The following is an 11,807-nucleotide window of genomic DNA, read 5'->3' as shown; positions in this document are numbered from 1 at the left end:
GTTTTATTTCTCTGTATGGTCCTTTCCATAATGTTGTCAGACACTTATATGTCAGTGTCAGTGACATTTTGATTAACATAATTGGGCAAATTATTATTGTAGATTATTGACATATAGTGCAAATGACTCATACAGGCTTTACAATTTAAACATGCTTGTAGTTTAATTTTCAGCACAATAAAACAAAGAACATATTCTTGCAAATTAAATTATTAAAACAGCCTAGCACAATAGTAGAGCATCTGTGTGAATTCTGTGTAATTATGGATAACATACAGTATGTAACATCACTGGCACTGATTGATTAACTAGTACTGACAAAATATTTTGCAGTATTTCAGTATTTTGAGTTGTTTTTGTAGGAGATTTCTAGTAGCCATTTCAGCTGTTGGATAAGGCCTCATTCAGTGATTGCAGCTGCGGCTTTCCTTTGCTGCGTGTCTGTAGCTGGCTGTTACTGTAACATATGCTGCAGTGTTGGCTAGCCCTGCAGGGCACGGTCCAGCACGTGCTCATCCTTTACAGGAAAAGGCATGGTGACACGCAGCTGCCTGTGCTCCTCCATGGTGCGCTGAATGGTCTCATAGGCATTTGAGTTTCCAGACCAGCAGCGACGAGCCACCTGCAGCACACACAGACACACAGATCAGAGTAAATCAGATATTATCTGTAATCTGAGCAGACTGTAAATAATAGTGAGTTCTTCTTTGTACTCTCACCCCATTGGAGACGTCCCAGTTGAGCATCAGAGTGGCCCGCTTTGCTGCTCCCTCTGAGCCGTCCAACAGCAAACCAAATCCTCCATTCATTACCTCACCCCTATAGATGAGGCATAAGATAAAGTGAAAACACAATGAGAATTCATTTAATAAACAGCTTTGATGAATCATAACTAACATTCATACAGATCCACTATTTACTGGATAACCATCCAGCCTTACCAGCCAACACCGCCACCGTTATGCAAGGAGACCCATGTGGCGCCCCTGAATGCATCACCGACAAAGTTCTGGACTGCCATGTCTGTAAAGAGGAGATATGGTGAGCTGTCACTGTGGCTCGAATTCAAGTAATTCCTGCAGTATTTCTGGTTTATATGAATGAAAAGTGACGCAGGAAAGCTGGAATCAAAGAAAAACAACCCAGGTTATGAGCATGCGGCCAAAGCCACAAGCCTCAGTCACAGCTATTCATGTCAGTAGTAATCAGAAACAGATGCTGTGCGGACTGTGGAGTTGCCAGCTAATGTTTTTTTTTTTTTCTAGGATTTCAATCATTACCTCAGTATGATATAAAAATTAAAATCTGCTTGAAATCAATTACAGTCAGCGTGTCTTCTTTTATTTTTGTCAAAACCATGTTATAGTTGTTTGGTAATGTAGTTGAAAGCAGGCGTTTGTTTCTGTCAATCTAAAACAGACAAATTGTCATATTAAACTGATTTAATTGGAAAAGTCCTTAGTTGTGCACAGCCACAGTGAACTGCACATACCTGCACAGAAGGCAGACCCATCATACACATTAGAGGTCTCTCTGAAGGGGCTGTCTGTGCCACTAACATCATGATGGTCTCTGCTAATAACCACAGGAGCCTGAGTAAGAGAAACAACGTAAGATGCTGTCAGTTTAGAAAGCCCATGGCCAGATGTTGAAACACCTCTGAAAACATGAAATCTTGCATACAAAGATGTATATGAAAGCAGAAAATGTATTCTCTTACTGAAACTCTTCCATCAGCGATAGCCTTGTTGATAGCCAAAGCAATGGAGACTCTTCCTTTCTGGTCGGAGTAGAGGATTCTGGCTTGGGATCCCACAACCTAAACAAAGAGGAACAAAGAGAGCATTTACAGCCATCTCTTCAACAGTGTGATTTGTATTTAGTCAGAAAGTTACCGACCATTTTGTGTTTTCCGGCCTCTCTGATCCAGCGGATGTTGTCACTGTACTGCTGTCTGATGCGATCAGTCACGTTGGCACTGATATCCTCCAGGACAGTAGCAGCAATGTTGTCGGTTACGGCGAGATCTTGGGGGTCGCCAGATGTGCACACCCAGCGGAACGGTCCGAAGCCCAAAGAGAAGATGTCGCTGTGGCAAAGACAGAAGAGGAGAAACACAAACTATTCATCCCAAGAAGAAAAAGATCTGATCTGATCACAGGTTTCTAGATTTACAAAAATAATCTTAACTCCAGCTTCACTTGTACTAGCTCTCGCCATATTTTCCCCTGATGAGATGTGGTTAAAAGCTCAGACAAAGCTAGCAAGTGAAGCTTTACTTCTGATTATTTTGACAAACTACTGTTTCCAAGGTCAACAATGAACTTTTACACTCTTGATTTTCAGTGTTTTAACTGTCTAAAGCCTCTGTTAGAGTTATAATGCAGGATCAATGCTATATTGAATAAATAAGACAATATCTCACCCCATAATGTGCTGGACATAAGAAGGGTAACGGAATTCTGTTGGTCTTCCACCGACCTTTTCTACCTCTGCTCCTATAAAAACAAGGAACCCAGGCCTCTTTGTTATTCTGATATGGAGTGAATGACACATCTATGTTTATTGTGTATGTTTGTGTGCATTAAATTACTTACCGGCTCTCTGGGCCTCCAGGAGAAATGCGTTGCCATAGTCCCAAAAGAACATACCAGCATCAGACAGCTTGTTGATGGCCTTTATGTGTCTTTTGAGGCTGTGATAATATGTAAAACACATTATTTCAGCTTGATAGTATCACAATTTGCAGAAAATATACTACAGCAAAGTTCTCCTGTATGACTAATTCAACCTTTCTTGGACCATGGTGCGGAAACGGTTGGGATCAGTGGACATAAGCTGATTGGCCTGGTGGTAGCTGAGCTGGACTGGATAGTAGCCTCCGTTGAATGGGTTGTGAAGGGAGGTCTGGTCTGAACCCAAATTCACCAGGAGCTCGCCTGTCCTCTCATACTCCAACAGCAGCCTCTCCCTGGTTAGAAAGGTAGACAAGTGGGAGATTTCAAGACTATGTGACAAAACGTGGCTCTCTCACTGTAGCTGCAGCAGAAAGTTTTCACCTCTCACCATAGGTCTACAATATTGCCATGGTAACCCAGACTGAGGGGAGTCTTTGAGCGCATGGCCTCTCTGTAAGACATACAAAAAATAAGGGTTATTACTGTATCTCACAGTAGACAGGTTATTTTATTGGATACATCATCCTGTATTTTCTGTGGGTTTCTGTGCCATTTTTCCTGAATATGGAGCATTTGCTAAGATGTTGAATATATTTACAATAGACGTGTACTCAAGTATTTTCATTTCATGCCACTTTATAATTCTACTCCACTGCATCATACATACTAGCAGTACTAGCAGTTGCTTAACAAATGAAGATTTTACACATATAATGAACTTATAAAATATGATGCTGTGTTATAGACTGCACTTCTTTACAGTATATCAAATAATTAGCTAAGTGCAACAACAACAAAAATGCTGCTTACACATCAATGCACCTGCATTAAAGGAATAGCTCAACATTTTGGGAAACATGCTGAGTTAGATGAGAAGATTAATATGACTCTCTCTCTCGTCTATGTGAATAAATATGAAGCATAAACACTGGAAACAGGAGGAAGCAACTAGCCAGGCTCTGTTTGAGGTTAACAAATTCGACCTACTAGCATCTATAAAGTGATTTCCGTGAGTCTTGTTGTCACCATGAGGTTGGCCAGTAACCAGGGAAGGATTTAAAGGTGCTGGAAGGTGGATTTTGTTACCTTTTAACAGAGCCAGACTAGCTGTTTCCCTCTTTTCCATTATTTTCCTCCACTGAGTACTTTTACTTTAGTAACATTTCCAATACAGTACTTTTACTCGTAACAGTGTATTTATACAGTACAGTGTGGTATTGTGGTATATCCACTTCCAGGTATGGCTTTTTTGTAGCTAACAAAGCTGCCAATTAATACTGCAAGTTCCAGACTTTCAACACTTAACACCATAATATCAAAACCATCATGGCCACCAGTACAGTATTAAGTAGAAGCAGCAACAGCTTAGTAATAATGATTTTGGACATTCATGATTAATCTTAATAATCTTCTCCTCTCTGTTACCTTATGCGTTTAATGCATTGATCCAAACTACTTGTGACCTCCATCAGCCAGCCCTGCTCGTGTCTCTTTCTAAGAGGAGCCTCGTCCACCTGCACAGAAATCCAGTTCACACCATCACATCGACATACAGTACTTCCTCCGTTCTTGCTCAGCAGTTGAGTACTAACATATAAAGTCTGGATACCAGCTGACCTCTGCAATCACACCAATACAGCCAGCAATGACGGCAGCTTTAGCCTGAGCTCCACTCATGCCCCCCAGGCCAGAGGTCACAAGGACACGACCTCTCAAGTCATCAGAGCCCAGGTACCTCCGGCCGGCATTCAGCACAGTCAGCTACACAGAAAAACACAACAAAACAAATAAATAGAACAGTAACTACTTCATACAGGTCATAAAGCAGGTTGCAAATGTCTTTAAGATTCGAGGGTTCAATGAAAGCATGATTTTTCCTGATCAGATTGTTTCATTTAAATATTTTAGAGTTCTACTAAGGTGATACTACTCAGTATGTGAAAAAAAGCAAAAAAAAAAAAAGCGAAATGAGTCTAAAAAATAAGTATAATTTTGTGAAGAAAAGTTTTGTTTTTTCTTGTTTCCGACACAGAAATCATGTCATAATCCATATTTGTATGAAGGAATACTTGAGTGTGCTGTTGTGCATCTTTTGTTTTTGTTGTTTTTTCACAAACCATAGTGCCATGAACAATCCCTTGCGGACCAATGTAGCAGTAGCTGCCTGCTGTCATTTGACCGTACCTGAAAACAAACAACAGAAGTACACAAGATTACATCTCACACCCACACAATATGCTTAATATGGCAACATTTTCTTGTATAATCACCACTCTACCTAACAGCAAGTGATGGCCGATACCAACAAAAAAAATCACCTTAAAAAACTTACATTGATACACCGAGAGCAAACATCTTCTCATACTGCTCTCTGGAGGAGTAATTTGGAATAACCTGAGTGAAGGAAAAAGAAATGGTGGATGTCTCATCACACTGGGATGCATGTGGGCTAAAAGTATTAGTTTATAAGGTCAGTTTATGCGTCTTGTGCAGTTACCATGCCGTTGGTGATGATGGCACGCGGTGAGGAAGGCAGGCTGGGGAACAGGCCCATGGGATGACCGCTGTACATGACCAGAGTCTGCTCCTCTGTCATCTCACTCAGGTAATGCATCACAAGGCGGAACTGTACTCACACCATCACACGCACACAAATCATTATTATTTTGTCTATTTAGACTCTGTATATCATAATTACCAAAGCCACTGGACACAACACGAGTCAACTAAGGACCTACCTGGGCCCAGTTACTAAACACTTGTCCATTCCCTCCATAGGTGACGAGCTCCTGGGGAAACTAAAATATTAAGAAAAAATAAGCTGTCTTAGAGTGAACAAGTCAAACAAAAGAATTAACTCAGGAGGCTTTGCTCAGTTAATACACGCTGTGGAAGAAGCTCACCTGAGCAACTGCTGGGTCCAGGTTGTTCATGATCATTAGCATTATTGAGGCTGCTTGACGTGTGCGGCAAGGGTACTGATCTATGGGGTATGCTCTGAGGAATAGAAGGAAATTTATGAGAACAGACCAGGTAAGGCTGTAACAGCAAAACTGAATGTACTGAATCCAATAGAGTTAGAGTTAGATTATGTTCTGTTTGTTTCTTCTTTGGTAAGTTACAGTCTTGTGTAAATACAATTAGTTGGTGTAGTGGTGTACATGATATGCAGCAAGAACTGTCATTAAAGCCCTGCTGACATATATCAGCAGGTCAATAATGTTGGTCGATATTGTATTTGATCTTTTTAAATTTTCAAGTAACAATATTTGCCAAACTCATCTTTCATTTGCTGTTACTGTCATCTTTGTTGGTAAAGTTTAATGGTCTTTTTATATATCTTTGTCTTAACTTGTGACCAAGTGACCAAATTAAGTGTCAAGTTCAAAAAAAGGAATATTGGTCAATATATATTTAATAGATTTATTTTACTCTTTTTTTTAATTTTACTCATACATCAGTTTGGATACTGGCTTAAAAAATCCCACATGGGCTAGTCTTTAATCATCAGGCTGCCTCACCTCATGCGTAATGTTGGGCAGAAGCGGTACATGTAGATGTGGCCGTACTGCCGCAGCTCTTGAGCAAATTCAAGTGAAAGTGTTGCATGGTGGGAGGGGGGGAAATAACGCAAGGCATTTCTCAGCGCCATCTAGAGGGAAGAGGCATTTAGGTTACTGGATGAACACAGTGTAAATCAGTGTCTCAATACTGTCGGACAGACATGAGTAAGTCTTCAACACTTTCAGGCTCCTCCTGATATAACGGTTAAAAGCTTGCCTGTGTCTCTCTTAATTATTGACTGAAGCCTTTGCTCTGAGTTTAGGCAATCAGTTGAGGACCTGAGAGAATAATCAATTTTTTTAGGGCAACACATGAGCCAGCAGTGGTGATGCAATAAGACAGAGTACACAGCATGGCATAATGTCAACTGTCTAACACCTGTATAGTAAAAGAAATCGCACTTTTTCCTTTTGATAGTGATGATTTGACAGTTTTTACTGCAGCCCAGCTGGTCCATCTACAGTGCTTTTCATACTATTAGACATATAATGTCTTCATTATAGATTTTTTTTTTTTTGTTTTTTTTACAGAAAGTATTTTGACTTGTTATAGTGGCAAAACTGTGTGTGACTAGTACCAGTGATGTCTCTATTCTAGTCTTTTTTGAGCTTGAAATAAAACACTACACTTGTGCTGTTGTGGACCAAAAAGTATTGTCATAAAACGTAACCGGATTACTGCTACATTACAATTTATTTTGTGACAAAGAAGATAAAAATGTTTGAATGCACTAAATTGTTACTACATTCACTCACCCGCTCCTCCTCTGCTGTGAGGTTTGGGGTCCGGATAGGTGCATGTGGCACATTAGGGTCTCTTCCCCGGTTAGGAGGCAAAGGGTCCAGCGGTAAACCGCTGCATATCTCCTTTAAAGTCGACATCCTGCTGAGTATTTTTTGTCAAACACTTGAGTAGAGATCTGGAGATCACACTGGAGATGGACAGGCAACTGTCACCCTCACTGCAAATGACTGTTATGGAGAGAAAGACTGTGATAACTACTTGTTAAGATTTGTGGGCGATGGCTCTGCTCTTCACCTCATTGTCCCATTGGCTTTTTGGTCATCTTTGCCCTTCTCATTCCGCCAATAGCATGCCGTGGTTAGAAAAAGTTATTTTGTAATGATTGATTCCTGAGGTTGTGGACAAACAGTGCAACAGACCTCTGACCCCAGATGCATAAACATGTAACACAGTTAAACAAGCATGTCAGAACCTTTGGACAACAACAGGTCAACAACAATGACGTAGAATCATATCATTTCCTCAACAGTTTTAAGGCAATACAGAGCATTACCACCATCACCTGCAGATCCATGGACATTATACAAGACCTCTACACTAATACCTTTTTTCACTTACGTAATATCGCAAAAATCAGGCACATCCTGTCCCAAAAAGATGCAGAAAAACTAGTCCACGCATTTGTTACTTCTAGGCTGGATTATTGCAATTCCTTATTATCAGGCTGCCCTAACAGGTCTCTAAAGACTCTCCATCTGGTCCAGAATGCAGCTGCACGTGTATTAACAAAAACTAGAAAAAGAGATCACATTTCTCCCATTTTAGCTTCGCTACATTGGCTTCTTGTAAAATCTAGAATAGAATTTAATATCCTTCTCTTAACTTACAAAGCCCTTAATGGTCAGGCACCATCATATCTTAAAGAGCTCATAGTACCGTATTATCCCACTAGAACACTGCGCTCCCAGTATGCAGGCTTACTGGTGGTTCCTACAGTCTTTAAAAGTAGAATGGGAGGCAGAGCCTTCAGCCATCAGGCTCCTCTCCTGTGGAACCATCTTCCAGATTCGGTCCGGGGTGCAGACACCCTCTCTATGTTTAAGAGTAGGCTTAAAACTTTCCTTTTTGATAAAGCTTATAGTGCCGGGGGACTTCCCATGATGCACTGAGCTCCTCTCTCCTCCTCCTCCTCTCCATCTGTATGCATTCATGTAACATCAATGCATGTCAATAACTTTGCTTCTTCCCCGGAGTTTTTTTGTGCTTTCTCACCTCGCTGGAAACCCTGGGTTCTGGGCCGAGCCTTCGCGGTCCTTCACAGTCCTGATGGCATCCTTCCCTGGCTGCTGCTGTGTCATTGTCATTATTGTTATGATTGTTGTTATGATTGTTGTTATTCTGTGTCCCCCCCCCCCTTTCCCTCTTTCATTCTCTCTCTCAACCCAACCAGTCAAAGCAGATGGCCGCCCACCAAGAGCCGGGTTCTGCTTGAGGTTTCTACCCGTTAAAGGGGAGTTTTTCCTTACCGCTGTCACCAAGTGCTGCTCATGGGGGAATTGTTGGGTCTCTGTAAATTAAAGAGTATGGTCTTGACCTACTCTATGTGAAAAGTGCCTTGAGATGACTTTTGTTGTGATTTGGCTCTATATAAATAAAAATTGATTGATTGATTGATTGATACTAATTACTAATAATGTACTAAAAACATATACTTTCCGGTGCAGTGTAGTAGATGCAGATTAAGTCTGAAAGTAGGACATTATCTACACCATTTCACCCTTCAAAACCACAATAATCTGACATATTTTCTACATGTCTGAATAAATGAGAGCTAGTTAACTCATTACTAAGAAAGTTTGTATCCTGACCGAATTACATTTTAACTGCTTCTCTCCTTGCAGGTTGAGTTATAACTGAAAATAATCTAAAGGGAGCAGCAATGTTCTGAACTGTTTGTGTTACTCATTAATTAACAGCTAAGTTACCATCTGCTGGGTGCTAATGATGCCAACACATTTCCAATATTGTGAGTAAAGTATACAAGGTCAAATGTAGGAAATCGAGGGAGGTCTACACTAGTAATATCTCACCAGAACAGTTTTTATTATAAAATTTTCAACAATATTCACTTCAAGTCACTTCAATCATTCCTGTGTTGCACACAGACGGAACAGTTGAGTTCAGGTGAGGTAAAAGTTTTAGGTCTGGTTATAAATTAGCAGACAGAGGACAACTGTGGAAACTGAACGCTACTGAACATTCAACACTAGAAAGTTGCAAGATGTTTTTTAGTTGCAGTTCATTCCTCGCACATCTGCAGATTTAACAACTTTGATAACATTACTAACATAAATGTTGTATAACTCATAATGTACAATGTATGTAAAATGAAATATATGTCATGTAGTATGAAAATAATACAGTTAAAAGAGAATGGAAATGAAAAATGTTCAAGTATAAAACGTGTTTTTCACTGTAATCTTACAGTTTCAGAACTTTTTATGTTAAATCAGAGCATGGATTAGTGGACTGTTTATCATGAAACAAAGGAAGTAAAAAAATATCCACTTTACACCTCAGTGTTTATGCTCAGCTTGGTCCTTTAAGTTGTTGATTGAATGAATTTGCAAATCTTGTTTTTCCTGAACATAAGGGCAGGACTGACAAACTTGAATTTCAAGATTGTGATTTTTTTCAACAATATTATATTATTTAAAAAAAAAATACAAGTCCATCTTGTTCATAAATAGATTTTTTTTTTTTCTTTTTACAACCCTGACGCTCGGATTGACGCAGGGGCTCATCATGAGCTTTCCACTGAGCTCTCTGTGTTGGGTTGTGGGGTATCAGAGTCTTGCACAGGAGCAGAGTCTTGTGAGGTCTGCTCTGTTTCAGATGACTTTTCTTCGGGCACCTTGTCATCTTCTTGCGGGTAGAGGTCCGGGTAGCGCTGCATACACTCCTGCATGGCCCTGAACTGCTCCAGGCATTCAGAGCCCTTCACCTCCTCCTTACTGTAGTGGAAACAGGAGAAGGCGTCCTTAAATTCAGTCCCACAAGGACCACTGGCCATCCCGCCGAGGCAGGGGCAGTTCCAGTTGATCTCCCCATTGGGAAGAATCAGACCTAGGATAGGAGAGGAGTTTTGAATTAAAATGCAGGGTAATAAAATGTAGGGTTTAAAACTTTACCAGAGCTACTATTTATAGCTCCTCACCTCGCTCCTCATAGGGGTCATTGGGATCCTCCTCTATAAGCTCAGCATTGCTGGGTGTTGCATGATCCTCTTTGGTGGCAAAGATTATTCGGTCTTTACCTATTGTGTAAAATGTGGAAGGACAATTCAAACAAAACATCAGTGGTAAGTATTATGACATCCCATCTATCCCACAACCTCAAATGACCTCAACTGCGTCTACTGGATAGTTTAATATTAAGATGACAATAATCACACTGGTTCTTGTTCCAATCTTCAAATCATCTTATAGAAAATGTCTGCTGAAAAAATAGCAAAAAACACAAAGTACAGATATGCCAAAGATATGTTTGTCATTTAGAAACAGTGTCACCATTGTGGAGTTTGCCTGCAAGGAGCTCTGACAAGTTTAATTGTTAACTGTAAAATGTCTCACTATGTGCATATCTTGGTAAAAACGTATCAATCACCAAATGCAAGGGATCCTTATCAATGCTTATGACATTTGTTTAAAAAAAAATTTTTTTTTGTTTTGTTTCATTTTAACCCTCAAATTAATGTTGTCATTGACTTATTTGTATGTGTGTGCATGTTCAGCCACACATCTCAATGAACTGTGTTATTTAGTGATGAAATGATTAGCCACTTCATTGATTAGCCAATTGATAGAGAATAATAGGCAGTTTTGAACAGCTGAGGTCATTTATTTAGCTAAGATGCTAAACATTTTCCAGCTAAGGATCTGCAGCTTTTCTTTGTCTGACTTCATGACAACTGACTTTTGGACAAAAGAAGACATTTGAAAACATCTTCTTGGGTTCTGGGACATTTTAATATGATTTTTTAATTATTTTGTGACTTTTTGTGACATCTTGCACAAGAACAAATCTTTTAATTGAAAACATAATGGACAGATTAGTATAACATTGAAAAAACACGAGTAAGATTATGTAGCGTGACAGTCTGGGCACATTTTTCTCTTGAATTTGAACAAATCTCATGAATATGAGCAGTTTTCCACCAAAACCAAGACAGCCACATTTCATCATGATGCCCACGAGAGAAAAACTTAACATACTGTGGTGACAAAGACAAACATTTTGTGAAAACCATCTTAAGACGACTTACTATGAAAACAGTCACTGTAGGTAACACAGACTGTAAGGTTATGGTGCTGCTGGTCAAGGTTAAACTAAACTTTTAGCTAACGCTCCTGTTCACAGATGATGTAACGCTAACAGGTGATGATTTCAAATGCTAGTTATTCTCATAATGGCGAGAAACTAGCTACACTACACTTTTAGTTACTGACTTTTTCATTCAGACTCAAATTAACTTGAATGTTAGCTGTCCAGATGAGTTAGCCAGGCTAGCACAACATGGTTACCTTCCTCTCTGACAGAAGTCATTTCTTCTCGCTGGAACTGATGAAGCTCCTGATTTTTACCTACTGCAGCAGATGGCAGCTCACAGAGAAAAACACGTCGTATTAATACATGACACAACACTACGTGAAAACGTTGGAGGTTTCAGTGCAGCATCAGCAATCAGCAAATGTGTTTCACAACTATCCTTGTTATAGCGGCAAGACCATGCAGTCTTCTTCTTTGCTCCTCTCGCGTAGG

The 11,807-nt window shown here is 39.9% G+C and overlaps 2 protein-coding genes across 2 annotated transcripts; both read right to left on the bottom strand.

Moving 5' to 3' along the window:
• Positions 1 to 137: 137 nt before the first annotated feature.
• uroc1 (urocanate hydratase 1) lies at positions 138 to 7,253 on the bottom strand. The gene is made up of 19 exons (XM_067587435.1): positions 6,998 to 7,253; positions 6,200 to 6,330; positions 5,582 to 5,675; positions 5,417 to 5,476; positions 5,176 to 5,304; positions 5,011 to 5,072; positions 4,796 to 4,862; positions 4,296 to 4,439; positions 4,104 to 4,192; positions 3,067 to 3,129; positions 2,792 to 2,971; positions 2,598 to 2,695; positions 2,426 to 2,498; positions 1,900 to 2,089; positions 1,721 to 1,819; positions 1,493 to 1,592; positions 942 to 1,023; positions 720 to 819; positions 138 to 622 (listed from the first exon to the last, which is right to left on the bottom strand). The coding sequence occupies exons 1-19, from the start codon at positions 7,121 to 7,123 to the stop codon at positions 482 to 484; spliced, it is 2,028 nt and encodes a 675-aa protein (XP_067443536.1). The 5' UTR covers positions 7,124 to 7,253; the 3' UTR covers positions 138 to 481.
• A 1,815-nt stretch (positions 7,254 to 9,068) lies between these two features.
• Positions 9,069 to 11,807, bottom strand: LOC137181615 (mitochondrial intermembrane space import and assembly protein 40-B-like). Its single transcript, XM_067587441.1, has 3 exons — positions 11,570 to 11,807; positions 10,204 to 10,302; positions 9,069 to 10,112 (listed from the first exon to the last, which is right to left on the bottom strand). The coding sequence occupies exons 1-3, from the start codon at positions 11,589 to 11,591 to the stop codon at positions 9,790 to 9,792; spliced, it is 444 nt and encodes a 147-aa protein (XP_067443542.1). The 5' UTR covers positions 11,592 to 11,807; the 3' UTR covers positions 9,069 to 9,789.

This window comes from Thunnus thynnus, chromosome 4, assembly GCF_963924715.1.
Source record: "Thunnus thynnus chromosome 4, fThuThy2.1, whole genome shotgun sequence".
Taxonomy (NCBI): Eukaryota; Metazoa; Chordata; class Actinopteri; order Scombriformes; family Scombridae; genus Thunnus; species Thunnus thynnus.
Note: the sequence above shows the minus strand (reverse complement) of the source record. Positions and strands in the feature narration are given on the sequence as shown.

Coding starts and splice junctions, on each gene's coding strand:
- LOC137181615 (XM_067587441.1), bottom strand. CDS start 11,591: ATGACTTCTGTCAGAGAGGAAG. Junction 10,303..11,569: donor GACTTCTGTCAGAGAGGAAG/GTAACCATGTTG, acceptor TTTACACAATAG/GTAAAGACCGAATAATCTTT. Junction 10,113..10,203: donor TGACCCCTATGAGGAGCGAG/GTGAGGAGCTAT, acceptor CTCCTATCCTAG/GTCTGATTCTTCCCAATGGG.
- uroc1 (XM_067587435.1), bottom strand. CDS start 7,123: ATGTCGACTTTAAAGGAGATATGCAGCGGTTTACCGCTGGACCCTTTG. Junction 4,440..4,795: donor GGATTGTTCATGGCACTATG/GTTTGTGAAAAA, acceptor TTTTCTGTGTAG/CTGACTGTGCTGAATGCCGG. Junction 820..941: donor AACGGTGGCGGTGTTGGCTG/GTAAGGCTGGAT, acceptor CCTCATCTATAG/GGGTGAGGTAATGAATGGAG.